Below are 20,084 nucleotides of genomic sequence, written 5' to 3' on the forward strand. Positions count from 1 at the left end.
CTTTTCAACCTTTATAAAATATTTTCATAACATTTGTGATATGTCATTCAACTAGTCGACATATCTTGAGTCACTAATTGGAACTAATTAACTTTGAGTAGGGTGGCGGGAACTCTGCCACACAAAAAAAACTACAAATGTGCTGACTGCTTAACGGCATACGTCACTTCCCCCTTTCCCTATTCACTGTAAAGACGGAAGTCGATGCTCATGCTTTCGCGCGAATTCTGCTAAAGTGGCAGAGCAACAAAGACAAAAAGTTTTGTCTGAGGAGGAAAAAGGGCGGCTACCAGGATATACAGAATAAACATTGGCCCGGCTTTTTATTGGTGGCTTGACGCCCCACCCCACTGAACACGTCAGCAGCACTGAGCCATACCTCTTGGTAGCTCACGATACGATACGATTTGCTATACAAAGCTCATGATAACGATATGGCGATACAACGATTACCGATAAATCGGTCAGGAAATCATTCTAGGATTTTCTACAAACAACTAATAAACAGAAAAACAAGCTTCTGCTGTGAATTGGAATGATTATCACTTGTAGACGTTCAATCCATTTGAAGTTCAAATCCAGTTCAAATGGATTCGTCTATGGCCGGTAGTGGCAGCCAATGCCAGGCAATGAGGTCATTTTGGGTCATTCAAGGTCGTTTTCCTGTTGATTTTCAGTTACTTCCAGTTGATTTTGGGGCATTTTATGGGTCTCTTCCTGTTTATTTTGAGTTACAGAACAGGAAGTGACCTGGGAATCACTCAAAGAGGCAGTGATTCAAACTCAACAGAAAATGACCTGTATGTGCACTAAAATGAACAGCAAGTGACCTTGTTTCGAATGAACGAACGTTCCCAGTCTAAATGGATTGGGCGTCGAGCACCGTCAAATCGTCAATGCAGCCTTAGAGTTAACTGAGACACTATTATGATGGAAGATTTTGGTAGCCACTTGTTCGTTCATTTTTATTTTTATTTTAGACATTGACACCTTTTGAAAAACGATATCTCGATTCTTGGCAGGAGCATATAGATAACCTTTGGGTTACAAAGTATCACGATATATCACCATTCTGATATTTATCACACCCCTAGTTGCTAACCGTCATAGGGTATTTTTTTTTAGCCACAACTGGATTCATGACCTTATTTTCATCCTTCACACAGCCGCTGGAAACACAAATGTTGTAAATCCATTTGCGGGCGACCAGGAGCATAAGCGGATTTTGAGGGGGGGGGGGGGGCAGGCCCTCCCCGGTGGCCGATAAGTGTCATTAGATGTAATAGACTTTAATATATATAAAAGTTGTAAATCAATAAAACTGCAACAAAAATGAATGAAATGAACAAAAAAATTTTTCATAATGATTCAAAATTATTTTTCCAACAGATCATGTGACTAACAACTTAGACGGTCATTTGCTTTACATTTAATTTTCACCAAAAAAAAAAAAAAATTAGGGGAGGGCAATTTTATTTTTCAAATGATTTTTTTCTTTGATTGAAATTTTTTTTTTTATTGAAGCAACTTTTTTGGGGATTAAATGATTTAGACACAAATGTCCTACCCATAATATGGCCCAAACACAAAAAGGATTGCTTCAATCAAAGAAATCGTTTTCGATGAAAATTAAGTGTTCAAATGCAACTTTTTCAATCTCAAATATTTTTTGCATTCAAAAACTTTTTCCAAGTTTTTTTTTTTTTTGAAGTGATTTTTCTTTTTGAAAATATATATATTTTTTGAAAAACTTATTTTTTTGATTGAATAATAAAGACAAAAATGTTCTAGGTCAAAATGTGGCCCAAACACAAAGCAACATTACTTCAATCAAAAAAGTTGCTTCAATTAAAAAAAAAAAAAAAAATAAATAAATAAATATATATATATATATATATATATATATATATAAAATCTATTTATATACTTTATATTTTAGATTATATTTATATAATCTATTATATATTAAATCTAAGAAAAATGGCTTTCACATGCTTTTTTTTTTTGTTTAAGTTTTTTGTTTCAAATTTATTGTTGCATTCAAACAAATTGCATTCAAGCAAAAAGCGACTTTTTTTGGGGGGTTGAAAATACATTTTGATTGAAGCAACTTTTTTTTTATTGAAGCGACTTTTTTTTTGGATTGAATAATAAAGACAAATGTACCTCAACATGGCTCCGCCCAGGGGATGCAATTTTTGACTGGGGTAACTACATTGGCACGACACCGGCGGGCGTACCATATTCAATGGATGACGATCTTGGTGAAAAGTATTGACTAAGCAGCCTGATTTAGAATTCCCCTCAAGAATGATGGAAAACAAAAAACGCTTTATTATTATTTATTATAAATATTCTTGTAAGTTAATTTTATTGCTGACACTGCTTTTTGGGGTCATCAACATGTTGTGCCCCCCCCCGCCTCAAAAGTCAAACTCCGCCAATGACCGGGAGATTGATTCATTGATGATTTTACGACACTGCGGGTGTGCACTGGTCCTCATGGGAAATGCAGCGTTCCTAAAGGCAAAACACTACCGCTTTTGTCCACCGGCGTCGCTAAAATCTACCAAAACTGAAACCTACCAAAGTGTTGCTTTAATTAGTCGATGGAATTGATTTCAACCACCGTTGACTCGCCCTAGCTTAGCCATTCTGGAGCCCCTGAAACTAACAAACAACTGACAAACTGCATGGAATTTGTTTGAAACAATCAAAGAAGTACTTAGATACGTGGTTTTATCCATTTTCCCATAAATGTCGCAATCACCTCTGTAAGTTCCATTGAAAACCATTACAGCAGTGCTTGTGCTTGGAACTAATCACGCATACATGAACCACATGACCACCCGCAGCGAGATCAGAGTGTGTCACAACTCCGTACACACATGCGATCAATTTGGCCACAAAACATGGCGGCAACTAAGCACTTTACACTCAATCGGACTTACAACACATCCCACAGATGCTAAACGAACATATCACCTCATGGCATAAATGTGCAAGACGAATATGATGTAAACAATGCTCGCCGACTTGGTGGGGACGAGGAAAGTCATCATGATTTTACAAAACTACGCGGGTGTGCGCTGGTCCTCATGGGAAACACAGTCTTCCTGAAGGCAAAACACATGCTTTTGTCTACCGGCGTCGCTAAAATCGAAAAAAAAACCTGAAAAGTTACCAAGTGTTGCTTTAAAGAAAACTTATTTGAGCGATTATTTTGTTTTTTAATTTTCCCCCCCCTCTAGTAATATGTTCCCGTTTAGAAATCTTTTCTTCAAAATTTTGTAATACTTTTCTACTTCTGTAATTTGTACCTTTAATTAAATAAAAACTGCTGTGAGTTAAGCAAGATGATCCCACGACTTTTCGAATTTGTTCCATCGATTAAAAAAATTAGTAATTTGTTCCCACAGTTAAGGAATCTGTTCTCATTAGTTAAACTAGTCACAACAATCGAGGAATCTTATGTCTCACTTTAGTAATCTATTCCCCAAATTTAAAAATTACTAAATTGTGTCTTTTCACAGTTTAAGAATCTGTTACTTCAATTATAAAATAAAAAACTCAGTTTACCCTGGGTTGACTCTCACCTGTAGGTGGGAATGTTTAGGCAATGACGTTGATATTCTCATTGATTTCAGATTCTAAAAGAAGCAAAACATCAATTATAAATAAGACACTTTGAAAAATGGGGTTGGCAACTTGGCATAAAATATTTTTTCAGTTTGAAAAGTCCACCATTTGATTTTTTGCCATGAGTAGATTCCGTTGTTAGACGAAATCAATAATTTTGACTCGCTTTGCTACAAAATCAAAATGGAAGCCAGCGCAGCCATTTTTAGTGTTGAAGTATACTAAGGGAACAGATTATCCACCTCAATAAAAAAAAAAAAGAAAAAAGAAAAAATTCTCATACCTTGGCACCAGGGGGTCTCTGTACAAACGTGATCATGAGTATTAAAATAATAAAAATAAGCAAATCAAAGCTTTGTAGTTTCAAAGTACACCTGTAGAAACTGTGCTAATTGCATCTCATCATACAAAGTCTTATTACACAATTTTGCCTATTTCCTGAGTTAATATGTTGCTTGTAACAGACAATATATACTTTTTTTTGCCATTTGAGTTCTGGGCTTTCCCTGCCACAAGTGTTGTTTTTTTTGTATTTTTTTTTTTCTTTTTTTTGTAATTCAACATTACTTTACAATGGTATGATGATTGGTAAAACACAAGGGTTGCGAGAGTAATGTTCATGTCTACCCTCCAAATGTTTTAAATTACATTGAAGTCTACGGTTTACGCTGGTAAAAATCACTACTTTTTCCCAACAAAATGTAAGCGACTAAAAACATAAAATAAGAATTTAAAAAATTGCATTAGAGGCCATGGAAGACCCTCCCTGGTCATGTTTGCATCAACATTTAATGGCAGTGTTTTTTTTTTTTTTTTTTTTTAAATAAAAAAAAAATATTTTGCTACAAGAACAAAATTGGGATGAATAAAGGGGGGTTAGAATGGACGAGAACAGCGCCCCCCCCCCCCTTGACCGGGTTGACCTCGTTTGACCCTTATCTGAAACTTTGGCTTGTCGGGGTTTTTGATCCTGTACTCACTGGCTCGCTGACGTCAGCTAACAAGCTGCTGTACCCTGAGAATTCGGACACCGGAGTCCGTATCCTGTGGTCCACGTCCGCCCCGGGGTCGGCGCTGTAGCTCAGTGGGGTGCGGCGCCCTGACTTGAACTGGGAACCGAAGGCCTGGGCGAAATTCTCAATCTGGTAGGTGGCCGACTCTTTCGGGGGATTGAGAGGAGACAGGTCCGAGTAGCCGGAAGCGTTGGCGGGGGCGGCGCTGGCGCCGGAGCTCCCCCCGGGCTTAGTCGGTTGCCCCTTAGAGCTTTCCGGCGGTGCGGTCAGATCCTGGGGAGGTAGGTTGAAGGCTCCGGGAGAGTGCTGCTTCTCCAGCTGCTCCGTCAACTCCTGAGACGGGGTCAGTTGCTGGTGGCCGGCCGGCTCCAGGGTCAGGTGGAAGCCCGCTTGGGAGGGGGAACCCACCAGCATGCCGTAGTGCGATTTGGACGAGGCGGAGGACGACGAGGACGAAGGGGCGACGAGGGGCAGCGGGGAGGAAACGACAGGCGGGTAGCCGCAGTCCAGCGGCGAGGTGCTGTACACGAGCGGCCCCGTGGGACTGGAACTGCTAGACAGCAGAGCGAAGGGCCCCGTGGCGCCCAGGCTGGGGAAAGGCCCGCTGTGGCTGGTGCGCTCCAGCGCCTGCAGGAGGAACTTGGAGTACTCGCTCATCACCGCCGTTTTATCGCCCCCGTTGGCCGCGTCGTCCTCCAACTCGGGGGTGACGGGCGCGGCCGGCTGGAGGTCCACGTGATGCGGGTGGTCGGACAGGTCGAAGGCCACGTCGTGGTGGTGCGTCCCCTCCGGCTTGTGGCTGTAGTGGTCCAGCAGGCTCTGCAGGACCTCGTCCGGGATGCCCGATTTGTCGTGTTTGAGTTCCATGGGGGAAGTGTCCAGCATGGCCAGCGTGGGTTCGGGCCCCAGGGACACCTGGATGACCCCGCCACCCTGCGAGGTCATGTGCAGAGCGCCCGCTCCGTAGTCGTTGTTGACAGCGTGGAGGTAGCGCCGCTTTTTAACAAATTGCATGGCGTCGTCGTAGTTGCTGCTGGTGGCGGCGCCCTGCTTGCCACTTCCGCCCGCCTGGAGCAGAGCCAGATTCTCCAGCCCGGAGGCATCCACGTGATCCATGGAGCCGGCTTTTTGGCCTAACAGTTTTTGTCCCTCGGCGCCATCTTCCAGGGGAAGGAGGCCCTTATCCAGGCCTTTGCGGCCCGCTTTTTTGAAGACCAACTTGGGCGATCGTCCCTGCACGGCGGAACCCGAGGGCTGCTCCATGCCGTAGTCCTGCAGGCCCACGGACGCCGCCGCGTTCTTCTTCCTCTTGCGTTCGCCGCCCTCCCCGTTTTTGGACTTGGCCCGCTTGCGTCCCGAGGCGCCGGCGTTTCCCTGAGTGAGTGAATAGCTGCCCTGGCCGAGCTCGGCGTCACTGAGTTCCAGCATGTTCGGGTCCAGGCCCTTTTTTATGGCTTCTCCGCAAGTACGCTTGTGCTTCAGTAACCGGTCTGTTCTTGAGAAAAACTGACAAAGAGAGACAACATATAGGCTGGTGTTACTGCAGAGCTACGTGGAGAACCTTACAAGAGCTCATTTAGCAAAGACGAAAACGAAAACTGCTTTGATTTTGCGATACTAACAATTAGAGCTGAAACGATTACTAAGAGTAATCGAGTAACTCGATTTTAAAAATTGATCGAGGCAATTTCCCCGCTTTGAGGAATCATTTAATTTTGCCAGCACAAAGGAGGACGTTTTGCCCAGACTACTTTTAATGCGGCACAACGCGCTGACGTCACGTGCATAGAGGAAGAAGGGAGAGGCGGCGGATATATTTGATTTCAATCACGCATGAATATAGAGGTAACGAAGACAAAGCCAACGAAAGCATAGAGAGAGGCACCAAGAAATAGCAGAAAATGTCCTAAGTATGGGAGCATTTCAAGCTGGAGACCAAGACGAACACTGTTTCATGTATTCACTGTAAGCACGGACAAGCATGTCTGCAGCTCCACTGAAGGCACCCGGTTTACTCCGAGAGCGGAGGAGCGATACTCAGGACAAGGTAAAATTCAATTAACGTAGCGCTAATACATAAAATTAACGTTACTGTACCCTGCTAACATAACGTTAGCCCTGCGGAGGGCTAGGTTTCAATTCCTTATGACTACTGTCGATGCGTGGCTAACATGTCTTTTATACAGGCTTTATTTAATCGGTAAAAACACAGCACTGTAGAGTGATGAGGGTGTAAACTAAAAATATAATAAAGATAACTCAATTTTTGCTCGGTAGTCATTGATGGATAAAACACCAAGTAGCACAGGTGCCTCATGTGTTCCAATACAGCAGGTATCATACATTTATTTTGAACACTGCAAAAACTCAAAATCCTATCAGGACTTACAATTTAGACTAACTTAGCTAGAACTTAAATATAGCTTGACACAAATGGAAATTCAATTGAAACGCACCAATTTTTAAGTGATGTATGTTATCAAGCATAATGACATTTTTTTGTAAGAAATAAGAATTCTTTTTATATAAGATCTTAAGTTTTTTGAGTGAAAACAGTCAATTTGTTTTCTTTCTAGTCACATCTGAGATGCAATCGTTGGGTGTTTTCAACAATGTACAGTACTGTATATTTTTTTATATGATGTATATACAGTGTATACTGTATGTATATATTTTCCCCAAGTGGAAGCTTCCATGATCCTAATAAATTTAATAATTAAAAAATATATATACAGTACTGTGCAAAAGCTTTAGGCAGGTGTCCTGCCTAAAACTTTTGCACAGTACTGTACATCTAAAATAAAGATCGTCTAAAAATTGTTCAATATGAGATCAAATGTTTTCTCATGTACATTTATAATTGCTTTTCACCCCAAATTTTTTTTTCATCCGATTATTCAATACTAAAATATTCGATAGCTCCAGCTGAAGCAGCTTATTTCTTATCTAAAAATGTAATCACATTTAATAACACACAATACTTAAAAGTTGGTGTGTTTCAATTGAATTTCCATTTGTGTCAAGCTATTTTTAAGTTCTAGCAAGTTTTAAGTTCTTTTAAATTGTAAGTACTGGTAGGATTTTGAGTTTTTGCAGTCTTCAAAATAAATGTATGATACCTGCTGTATTGGAGCACATGAGGCATCTATTTAGTGTTTTATCCATCAATGACTACTGAGCTAAAATTGACAGTTCATTATGTTTTTATTTTACACCCTAATCACTCGACAGCGCTGTGTTTTTACAGATTAAATAAAGCCTGTATGAAAGACGCATTAGCCACACATCAACAGTAGTCATAATTAACAGAAACCTAGCCCTGCGCAGGGCTAACGTTACGTTAGCAAAGTACAGTAACATTGATCTTATCCATTTACCTTGTCCCGAATATTGCTCCTCTGCTCTCGGAGTAAACTTGGTGCCTTCGGTGTAGCTGCACCGTTGAAAACGTGCTGTAGTGTTATGCAAACGCTGTCTTACAGTGAATACATATAACAGTGTTCACCTTGCTGCCCAGCTTTGAAATGCTCCCAACCTTTTGACATTTTCTGCTTTTTCTTGGTGCCTTTCTCTTCGCTTTCGTCAGCTTCGTCACAACATCTATATTCATGCATGGTTGAAATCAAGTACCATATTTTTCGGACTATAAATCGCTGTCTGAATCCACTGAATCCTATCCACAAATATCACTTAACTCCAAACCAATGGGACATCCCTGACTGTCAAAGTCACCAAATGACTACCAAATTGACAAATGAGAAGAAAAACATCCTACTTGTTGGCACGTATCGCACCGATACGGCTTCTCGCCGCTGTGCGTCCGTTTGTGTCGCTCCATGTGGTACTTCTGGATGAACCGCATGTTGCACTGGTCGCAGCTGAAAGGCTTCTCCCCTGCAATTAAACAGCCGCCACGTGATTCCCGCTGCTCCCGCGTGATGACGGTTCGTGATCGAAACGGGGCAACGTACCGCTGTGGATCTTCTCGTGCCGCTGGAGCAGGTACTTCTGAATGAAGCTCATGTTACACTGACTGCACCGAAAAGGCCTCTCACCTGTGCGATCAAGAGTACAAGCGTCCCCGCAGCACATTAATTATTACCGGACAACGATGATCGCATTCGCTACGTGGATTTCCTTCCCTGTAGTTAAGGGATAAACGCGATTGTCATGGATAAAAGGCGCTCGGGAGCCACTTTGTTAATCCGCCATGAAAAATTCCCGGCAGAGAGGATGACTAATGTGCCCACCAACAAATGAGTAATCAATGAGTCATTGGCGACAGTCTCCTTTTAAGCACGTGCGCTCAAAGAGGTGACGTGATTCTCCCTGATGGCTGCCCAGTGCTAAGGTTTCCTTTTACAATTTTTTTTTTTTTTTTTTTTAAGATATGAAATAGTTTGATAGTAAAAAGTTAGATAAATTTCAAGAAATTACACACAAATCTACAAATACAATAAACATAAATTCAATTGAAACAGATATGCTTTCAAATGCAAAAATAAAATCAATTAAAAATACATTGAGTAAAGCTTACTATTTCATTAACTGTTTTTAAAAACATTTACTTTAAATTATGGTAAAAATTTAAAATACGTAAATTGCAAAAGTAGAAAAACACAAAAATAGTATATTAATAAATGTAAATTTATATGTAATTACACAAGCCTATCTTTATATATATATATAAAAAAACTTTAAAAATACTGCAGAACGTTTTTAAAGAATACATAAATAGTCAAAAAAATAGTTAAAAATGTTTTTTTTTTTAAATTACTTAAAAATTATAGTATTTTATACTACAAAATGTTTTTATTTTAAAAAATTATTTAAAAAAATACTTCATTTCATAAAAATTAAAAAAATACATAAATACAAAAAGATGACATTTAAAAAATGTTTTAAAAATAAAAGCCACTCACCTGGATGTGCACGCCGGCACAAAATTATTAACACATACAGTAAATTTGAATATATTAAAAAAAAAAAAAAAAAAAAAAAAAAAAAAAAAAAAAAAACATCCAAAAGTACAAAAATTACATTTATGAAAAATATACATGAAATAACATTTAAAATTGGTCTTTAACATAAATAAATTGACTTAAAAAGCAGTGAAAGCCTCTCACCTGTGTGTATAAGCACATGTCTGCGCAAGTGATAAGAGCTGCGAAAAGCGGCATTACAGTGCTCGCAGATATGTGGCTTGGAGTTGGGGGACAGGCACGCTCCGTCTGCGTCCAACATCATGGCCTGCGAGAGAAATAAGTGGCGGTTAAGACCAGTTCGAGCCATTGACAGGAATAGATGTCCAGTCCAATGTCTCATCATCCTCATTCTGCGTTGGGCGTGGGGGGTGGGTGTATAATGTGTAAATCATGATACGAGTCATACACATGCGCTCCGTCTCCGTTAATATTCAACTAACTAATATTAATAGTAGTAGTGGTATATTAACCCAGAACATACTCACATTCCTGCATCTAAACTCGGACAGAGAAATATGTAGACCACAGGTGTCAAACCGATTCCAGAAAGGGCCAAGTGGGTGCAGGTTTGCTTTCCAACCGATGAAGAGGACACCTTTTCACCAATCAGATCTTTTACATGTGTAATCAGTTAAACTTTGTCAGGTGCTGCTTGTTTCAGTAGGAAGTTCATTGGTTAAACTCTCTGCACGGTATCGGTTAGAACAAAATCCAGCACCCACTTGGTCCTTTCTGGAATCGGTCAGACACCTGTGACGTAGACAATGAGCAGGTCTCTAAAAATGTTGAGATGTAACTTTCTTCACAACTCCAAGTGGGAACCTCTAGGTAGAAGGCTCACGATAACGATCTCACAATATGGGAATATAACAAATATCGATATATGGGTCAGGAAATCATTTTACTAAAGGATGTCCTGATCCGATCATCTGATCCAAAATCGGGCCGATCGCTCCATTTTTTGGGGGATTTTTTCGTGTTTTTGCAACTTGAATGAGGCATTAACTTGATGGGAAAACGGGAAAAGTTGCATAAAAGTGGACCATTTCAGATCCGACCGAGGTCAGTTTCGTATGTGGTTAAAAATCAGATCCGGGCCTCATTTTTCCAGGATAAGGCTGCGGTCTGAACTGTCAAGTCCCAAAATCAGAATTCATGCAGCAATTACGTCAGCAAGGAGTGAGAGAGACAGGGCGCTACGGTGGCGTTTGACTTATTTTGTTGGGTTTTCCGATTTTGCAAGATACACAAAAAGAGGCGCTACGTGCTAGCATTTGACTAGTTTTGGTTTAACTTTTGTTTTTTATAAGACACATGAGAAAATGCCGTATGTGCTAGTGCTTGATTTTTCTGTTGGACTTTGCTATTTGTGTTATGCACAAATTTTTTTTCGCCATGTGCTAATATTTGGCTTGTTTTGCTATCTAAACCTAGATGTGTTCTCTGTTGCCTTAACTGGATAAACTTGAAATTAGGAGTGGGAACCTCTTGGTACCTCACGATATGATACGATTTGCGATACAAAGCTCACGATAACGATGATCTGACGATACAACGATTATCGATACATTGGTCAGGAAATCATTCTAGGATATTCTCTGAACAACTAATAAAAGGAAAAACAAGCTTCTGCTGTGAATTGGAATGAGTTTATCACTAGTAGACGTACAAATCTATTTTAACTGGGAGGGTGGTTCATTCGCTGCTATCCCTCCCACTTCAAACGGATTGAACGTCTATGGCTGTCAGTGTCATTTTGGGCCATTTAAGGTCATTTCCCTGTTGATTTTCAGTTACTTCATGTTGATTTTGGGGTATTTTATTGGGCACTTCCTGTTTATATTGAGTTACAGAACAGGAAGTGACCTGGGGATCACCCAAATGAATAGGCAGTAGGGCTGCAGCTATCGATTATTTTAGTAGTCGATTCATCGATGAACTAGTTAGTTTGAATAATCGAATAATCAGATAAGGAACATAAAAAATTAAAATACCTGAGCTGAGCCTCGAATGGTATAAAAAATAAAAAAGTGAGGATCTATGTACAACAAAAGAACAATTTGAGCGCCTTGAAAGGTGGAAAAGCGCTATATAAGTATAATACCATTTACCAATTGGCTAACTTACATAGCAAAAGTCTGCTAGCTTAAATGCTATAAAACGCTAACTTTTTTTTTTTTACAATGCTCTTAACAAATGGTTCAGACACATTCTCACAAAAAAACGGCTAAATATACTTTATGAATGCATTAAAAAACATTAGCTCAAACAAAAATTTAACTAATGTTGGTCTTAACAGGGAGCAGCTGGATTCAGCCATGTGAAATGAGACTAGAAGGCAGAGTATCCACCCAAATCAATAAAAGTAAATGCAAACACTTTCAAAACAAACCATTACAACACCACTTCAATTAAACGAATACTCGAAGCAGCAAAATTTAATTCGAATCTTTTTATAATCGAATACTCGAGTTAATCGATTAATCGTTGGAGCATTAGTTCGAATAATCAAGTAATCGGATAAGTAACATGAAAAATTAAAATACCTGAGCTGAACCTCAAATTGTATTAAAATAAAAAAAAATGAGGATCTATGTACAACAAAAGAACAATTGGCTAACTTAAGCTAGAAGACTTTTGCTATTTAAATGCTATAACAAATGGTTCGGACACAAATTACCACAAAAAAACGGCTAAATATGCCTATGAACTAAATTATGAATGCATAAAAAAACATTCTAATCGAAAACTCGAGTTAATCGATTAATCGTTGCAGCACTAATAGGCAGTGACTCAAACTCAAAAGGAAATGACCTGTGAATGCCCCGAAAATCGGGACAGTATGACAGCGAATGCTCTGGTTTCGAAGGAACGAATGTTCCCGATTTAAATGGACTGGGCGTCGAGCACCATCAATGGCAGCCTTAGAGTTAACTGAGACACTATTATGGTGGAAGATTTTGGTAGCAACATATTGGTTCCTTTTTTTTTTTTTTAAACATTGACACCTTTTTAAAACGATATCCCGATTCCTGTCAGGAGCATATCGATAGACTTTTGGGATACAAAGTATCACAATATATCACCATTTCGATATTTTGTCACACCCCTACTTGAAATGTTTATGAAAAGAAATTCAAAACTGCCAAAGCAGGGCGCACCTTTGCAGCATCGTTGCGTTTCCTTCGAGCTTTCCCTCCCTGTCCATCTCCATTGGTCCTCCTTCCTCTTTTGGAATCTTTTGGCTCTTTACCCGATCGTCCGGACATCTAAAAGGCAAACCGCAAGCCACACCCGTCTTAAATTCACTCCCAAAAAACAAGTTTTACGTGCCGATTTGTGGTCTCAACTCACCGGTTCTCCGAGGGAGCGCACGTTACTGTGGCTGAGGTCGTGCAGGAGCATGTTATGGTGATTTTGGTGGTGGTTAGCATAAGACATGTCCGGCATGTCGGTGGCACTCTTCCCCGCGCCGGCACAATTCATGGCCGCCACGCCTCCGTTGCCGCCGCCGCCGTAGAGAGGCATACGATAATCCAGCTCGTTTAGCCGCTCCTGCTTGATGCCCATGCTGTGGAGGAAGCCCCCCGCGTTAGCCACGCCGGCACCCTGATGATCCGGGGGTGAGTCGCGCTCCTTCTTGAGGACCATGTCCTGCGGGAGTTCGCCCATGACCGACTGCGACGTCAGCCGCGTGAAGCTGGTGACGGGCGGCAGGTGGCTGAACATCAGCATGCCGGGTGCAAAGTTGGGGTCCATGCCACCGTTGCGCAAAAATTCATTGCCGATTTTGTCTTGGATAATACTCATGCTGGTAGTATTGCTGTGTGCGGGCGTGGCACAGGCCTAAAAAATCTGAAGAGGAATGCGGGAGAACACCCTGAAAAAGAGGAAACAAGAAAACCTTCAAGATTGGAACTAATGTACACATTATGCGCATTTAAGTGCCGTTACAACTTTAGCTTTCAGTGTGTCATGTTACTACTTTTGCAGGTGACAGTCATCTGACAGGAGCGACCAAAATTTATAGCGACTGCATGACGATAGCAAAAAAACAAAACAAACCCTCCCCCCCAAAACTATTAACTCATTTGCTCCCAAAAACGTATAAATACGTTCTATTTTTAATTGTTTCAGTGTCCCAAAGACCTATTTATACGTCTTTTACGTTTTTTTTTTTCACAAGAGACATCTCTGGGTTCTGATTCAACTTGGCTCCAAAGCACAACGCTGAAAATCCATTTTAAAGCAATAAAACTGGCCACTGGAGGGCAGTAGCGCATTTGGTAAGACACGCATCCCTGATACAACGGAACGAACGGCCGGGCCACACGGCTGGGACGCTGGCGGAAGACGACCGAACGGACGTCCAGGATGCCAGGTGGCGGACGACCGAGCAGAACAACCAGGACCACCAGTGTAGCTGACGATGGCGTTGAGTCCGTGCTGCTCACCGAGCGGAGACAGGCGGCGATGAGGGAAAAGTTTACCCCGGCTGTCGCAGCCACAACAGCGTCATCTCTCAGTTACGTGTAAATAAATTGTTACTTTGCTATCAAAAGCTCTATTTGTCTTGCTGTTCATGTTATTTTGTAAAAGGAAAACATTCAGATGTTTGGGATGTACAGCAAAAAATAGCTGAGTTAAAGTCAAAGTTATGTTTGAAATGTATGCTTTCACAAAAAGCTCAATTTCTCTTTTTTCATCAGAAATTGGAAAATTACTCAAACTCAACAATTTTCTAATGCTGATTTCTAAAGAATGGAAAAAGATTAACTTTTTCCTGCTGAAAGAAGAGTTATCTTTCTTTTGGTGGGTACCATGTTTATATAGCAATAGAACAGAATTTTCTGTGGGTCTTGCAAAATCAGTCAAAATCCAGTAAAACGGCCGGGAGCGATGGGGGTTGAACCGGTGAAAACGGCTGGGAGTGAATGAGTTAACAACCCTGAAATTGGGGCTAATTCATAATCCGGCTATATTTGAATCAATACATCATATACAGTTAAATCTGTTTATGAAGCCACATATAACCTGGACACAAAATGTCAAGTTTGGACCTCTGCAAAGCATAAAAATGATGTCAGTTGTTTGTGCTACGTTTGTGCTGCTATTGTTTTCGATATATTTACAATTCTTTTATAGGTCAATCTGAGGTCAACCGGCTCCCCATTTTGATCTAAACCGGCTCAAAACGGTGCTGTTTGTTTGTACTACGTTTGTGCTGTCAAAATGTGTTTGTGCTGCTATGGTTTTGCAGTTTTTGTTTATGTCATCCAGAGCCCAACCAGCCTGCACTTGACTCCAATTGACCCTTAAATGTTACCTTTTGTTTGTGCTGTAAAAAGTGCTGTTTGTGCTGCTCTGTTCATTTAGAATATGCATTTTATATGCAGATTTTTTTTTTTTTTACTGATGGCGTTACCACCACAAACAAGGTTTTGATGAGTTTTTGCTCATTTGAATCCATTGTATAGCGTGCTACGTCAACTCTGGATGACCTAAAAGAAATTGTAATAACTGCAAAACTGGCAGCACAAATAAAACGTTTTACAGCACAAATGAACAGCAGCAATGCATGTCATTTACACTTTAGACAGGGGCGCCGCGTGACGTTATCACTGCAAATAAAAAGCAAGATATCACCAAAACTGCTGCAGCACAAATGAAATTTAGTCCGGCACAAACAAAGCACAACTGATTGACAATTTTTTGGGATGAAAATGGGGTGGGGTTGACCTCAGATTGACCTATAAAAGAATTATTAATATCTCAAAAACACAAACTAAACTTTTTACAGCACAAACAATTGACATAATTTTTTATATAAATTTGCATCTGATGGCGGGGCCAAATTCACGGAGGTCAGATTTGGACATATTTAGTCGACCACCGTTCTTCAGTCTTTATAAGTTAAGGTGACAATTCTTATTGTGGTAACATCGCCAAAGATGTCGCCAGCTTCGTCAGGCTTCTAATCATTTATTCCATCAACTTGTGCAACGCCTACTGTCCCCCGTTGACGACGGTGTTCTCAAGAAAACATTGAAAGTGAAAGTAAACTTTCCCTCTCTATGTCATGTCCGCCACATTAGAACCAGATTCGTTACATTATTCCATGAATTATTATGATTATTATTATGTTATCATACCGATTTTTAGTTATAATTTATTTGTTTTGCTATGTGTAACTGCCATTTGTAATAGTACCGGCAGTATTTATTAAGGATTTAGTGGAGGTTTTTGGGCTGTAAACCCTAACCCACATTAATGGAATTATAGTGTATTCATATGGGGAAATCCTGCTCGACGTACGAGCATTTCGACTTACAAACAAGGTCCTGAATTAATGAATTAACTTCATATGTAGCGGTACCACTTTATTTTAGTAAAAGACAACAATTTTGGCTTATTAGAGCTTACAAATCTAAGTCTGAGGTTCCTTTTAACACTTATTTGCACCTAGAGCTATCAAAGATAACTGTTGATGACAAAATTTCACATAAAACAGGATGAAAAATCTGTATTGTATATTTTACTCACATTAGGGAATTACAAAAACCAGCCAACTTTTATCCTTGTCTAGGAAATTGTGTTTGACTGCGTAAATGCACCTCCCCACAGTAAGTAAATACAAATAAAATGGTTGAATAATCTTGACGTTAGTCTCAAATATTTCCTTTTAATCATGCAAATCCACATATTACCTGGAGCTTAACTCATTGGCTGACATTTACGGTGCTAGACATTCAAATCGAATGGAAAGGTTAGCAGCAACGTTCGTTCATTTGTTGCCAGTCCTCCCAGTTCAAATGAAGTGGACGTCCACATGTGATACAAAATTCAGAATGAGCAGAATGATGAATGAATGCCAAATGATTGATGTCTATCATCGTCAATAGCACTGAAAGAATTAAATGGCGGAAAACACAGACAAGACTGAAAAAGCAGTTTCTGCTCTTGCAACCCTCTATAAACTAAACTGCTGTATTTTAAGCCAAACGAACTGTTGTATTTGATAGAACAATATGTCTATATGCTGCCATAGCAGATTCATGGCCCATTAAGCACCCGAACTATTTTTAATTTGTCCCCTTTACCCTGGAAACCCCTGTTTAGACGTCATGCAACCGCTTTTGTTTCAACCCAGCCATAAAAAGGTCAGCAATCATATTTATTATTCAAAATGTCTGTCATTTTTAGCTTAGAATCATTATTCGATGTCCAATATTTCGTTTAAAAAAACACAACTTCAAAGAAATTATTCACTCGCATATTTCGTCAGACTGAAAAAATTGGCGTCTGTAAAAATGTCACGATTATCTGCCTCATAACTATCGCTTAATTGTATTTTTTTTGTTACTTTCGCATTTTCCCTGATATGTTAGATGATAAATAATCGATCCAAACAAAGAAAAATTACAAAAATGTTTAAAAGGCTAAAAATATGAAAAAGAACATCTCGACCACTCCTTGATGTCTGCATCGTGACCCTTGTTATATTACGATGTTTCACCCATAAAATTCCAAAAATATCCAGCTGTGGCCTTTCACAGCTGTGTTTTGAAGCTCAGTGATACATGCTACATGGAGTTTTTGGATCGAAACAAGGTAAATACGCGATAATAGTTTGTAAAGACAATAATTCGTTAAAGACGTGGCGTCTGTAATTCTGCTCTCGCGTGCTCTCACCTTCAGATAGGGATTTGCTGTTTAAAAAACATTTTTTAAAAAAGAAAAAATGCCCTCCTGTTCAAAAATTTTCTTCCCCCCAGAAAATTGAGATTTTAAGCTTTCCAATGATGTATCACACATTTATATTGGACAATTTTGAAAGTTGGCCAAATTGGGGGTCTCAGAGTGGGACTTCAAGGCACCTGAGTGTTTTCAGCCATATAGAAATACAGGTAGCTCCCGGGTTACGACATCCCCGACTTACGTCATTTCGACACCGGAGTCTCGTCCGCCATTTTGTCTCCAGCTGTTTTTTTTTTTTTTTTTAAAGTCGCGGAACACTCGCCACTTTCAGACTTATATCCCGCTAAATTCCTGATTAAAATCATGATAAAAAAATCAAACTTCAAATTTGAAATAAAAAGATGTGATAATTATCAACATCAAAAAACAAGAATTTTCTTATCATGATAACAATTTTTGGCAAATCGCCCAGGCCCACTTTCAGTACCACTGACAACGATAGACGTCCGATCATGTGGCTCTTTTCATCTTTCAGCTGTGAATTTAAATGAGTTTGTCACTAGTAGACGTCCAATTTGAGCTGTGGTAGTGAAGTGAAAGGTCGCTGATGTTAAAATAGGAATTTCACCATAACTTCTTAGATTATAATTTTTCTTCCCCTAGAAAACAGATTTTAAGCTTTCCAATGATGTATCACACATGCATATCGGACAATTTTGAAAGTTGGCCAAATTGGGTGTCTCTGAGCGGAACTTCAAGTCACCTGAGTTTTTTTCCACCAAATACATTTGAAACACTGTCATTTTTCATTGTTTAATCACTTGTGAGCAAGTGAATGCAAATATGGCTGACTTGAACACATTCAGTCTACAATAGTCACACTTGTATTGATTTTTAATGAAACCCCGAGTAAAACAGTGCCAGAATATAACATTTGAAGCCGTTTTAAAGTACTCTTAGCACATCAGCATCGCAAATATTAACGCAAATAGTCAAACCGCAGCACGACTAATTAGCAGATTTGCCAGACTTGCCTAAACAAACGCTATTTAGGTCAAATGTGCCTTGACATTCGAGCACTTTAACCAAGACACTCTTGTGACCAAACGAAGCTCTCGAATGCTTCCACTTTTTATCCGGTCCCAAACCCATTCGGAGATTGGGCGACACGTCCATTGAACGCACCGCAGATGAGCTTTTGTCATACATAATAGTTAGCCAGCTAGTTAGCCTAGCAGCCGACTCGCCACAATGAGCCTGACGACGCATCGTCGAGTTCGCCCTCAAAACCTTCCAGAAAATGCTTCGAGAAGCACCAACGCAGTTAAAGTAGCTACATTTTGGTTTGAATGTGTATAAATACACACAAAGTTGGCATCGTGTGGCGCTAACGATGCGTTCAGGGTCGACTCGCGCATCTTTTGGCTATTTAAAAATGGGCAAACGACTACTCGGATAATGATTACCGAGCGTGCGTGTGGTTGCGAAGGAAGGGGGGGGGCATAAACGTTCTCCGGGCTATTTCGGTTCCACGTAGACTCCGGCTCCAATGACCTCGTACCGGCCATTGAAGCGAAATAAAAAGCGTGTTGGAGGCTTTCCACGCAGCTGTGTTTATCCCAATCAAGCTTAGCCACGAGCTAGCTAGCTGGCTGCTAACGCCTAGCAGCGAAAAGCCGCATTACGGCCCGCGCATCGCCAAACAATGATGCTGCCTTTTCGGTGCATCTCCCCCGCGGTTGCAGCCTGGCGTCGCCCGGTTCTCGACGGACCCCGACCCGAACCGGGACTTGGTGGCCCGCCGGGTTGGTCGCTCACCTAAACATGACCGCAGACGGCTTGGAAGGTGCCCGTGGTGCCTCCGTAATCGCGGCTCGGGAGGGTTTTATTGCCAAAACATTGTTCTCCGGCGGCCGCTGCTTTCTTCCATCTTGTCGTGGCGCGGGGGATTATGGGTGCAGGCGGACGGGTCGTGAGAGGAGACAGCCGCGTCATGACTCAAGTCACTCACTTGACTACATTTGGATTTGCATAAAATCGCAACATGTATGAAAAAAAAAGAGGGACAAAGTGGCGTAATTTTGGGTTTCAAAAGTGGGGGTGACTGGAGAACCTCCCCAGTATAACTAATTAGCTGCCATTGACAGCTATAGACGTCCAATTTATTTGAATCGGGAGGGTTAGCAATGAATTGTCACGTTTCAGTCGCAGACAGAAATAGACGCCGCTGTCAGGCTTTTCCAGTCAAAATGGATCGGACGTCCATTGCCGTCAATGGCAGCTGATGAGCAGAGGTGGGTAGTAACGGAGTTACATTTACTTGAGTATCTTTTTTAGGGCTGCAGCTATCGAGTATTTTAGTAGTCAAGGACTATCGTTTCTTACAATGGTCTTACGATAGTTGATTAATCGATTAACTAGTTAATTCGAATAATCGAGTAATTGGATAAGGAACATACCATATTGGCCCCAATATAAGACAGTGTTTTTTTTGCATTGAAATAAGAAGGGGTCGTCTTATATTCGCGGTCTAGACATTGTACCCATTCACGACGCTAGATATCATTGAAGCGATGTTCTGTCATGGCAGATCTCAGCTACTCTAAGGTTAACCAGTTTGCATTATTTTATTGCAATGTTTTTCCTTATTCACATTTGTTTCAAGACTACAGTTACAGTCAGACTTCACTTTGATGGTTAATGCAGTTATTGCAGTTTTTTTTTTTTTTTTTATCACAATAGAGCTAAG

General features: G+C 40.5%; 1 protein-coding gene across 2 annotated transcripts; it reads right to left on the minus strand.

Moving 5' to 3' along the window:
- Positions 1-1,985: 1,985 nt before the first annotated feature.
- On the minus strand, positions 1,986-19,290 carry znf281b (zinc finger protein 281b). 2 transcript variants are annotated; one of them, XM_057827026.1, is made up of 7 exons: positions 19,154-19,290; positions 12,992-13,517; positions 12,799-12,906; positions 9,779-9,902; positions 8,624-8,707; positions 8,428-8,546; positions 1,986-6,158 (listed from the first exon to the last, which is right to left on the minus strand). In XM_057827026.1, the coding sequence occupies exons 2-7, from the start codon at positions 13,445-13,447 to the stop codon at positions 4,575-4,577; spliced, it is 2,475 nt and encodes an 824-aa protein (XP_057683009.1). In that variant the 5' UTR covers positions 13,448-13,517; positions 19,154-19,290; the 3' UTR covers positions 1,986-4,574. The 2 variants fall into 2 exon arrangements, with proteins under 2 accessions (XP_057683009.1, XP_057683010.1); XM_057827027.1 differs by lacking the exon at positions 19,154-19,290 and adding an exon at positions 18,802-19,125.
- Between the last annotated feature and the right edge of the window lie 794 nt (positions 19,291-20,084).

This window comes from Corythoichthys intestinalis, chromosome 21, assembly GCF_030265065.1.
Source record: "Corythoichthys intestinalis isolate RoL2023-P3 chromosome 21, ASM3026506v1, whole genome shotgun sequence".
NCBI classification, from domain to species: Eukaryota; Metazoa; Chordata; class Actinopteri; order Syngnathiformes; family Syngnathidae; genus Corythoichthys; species Corythoichthys intestinalis.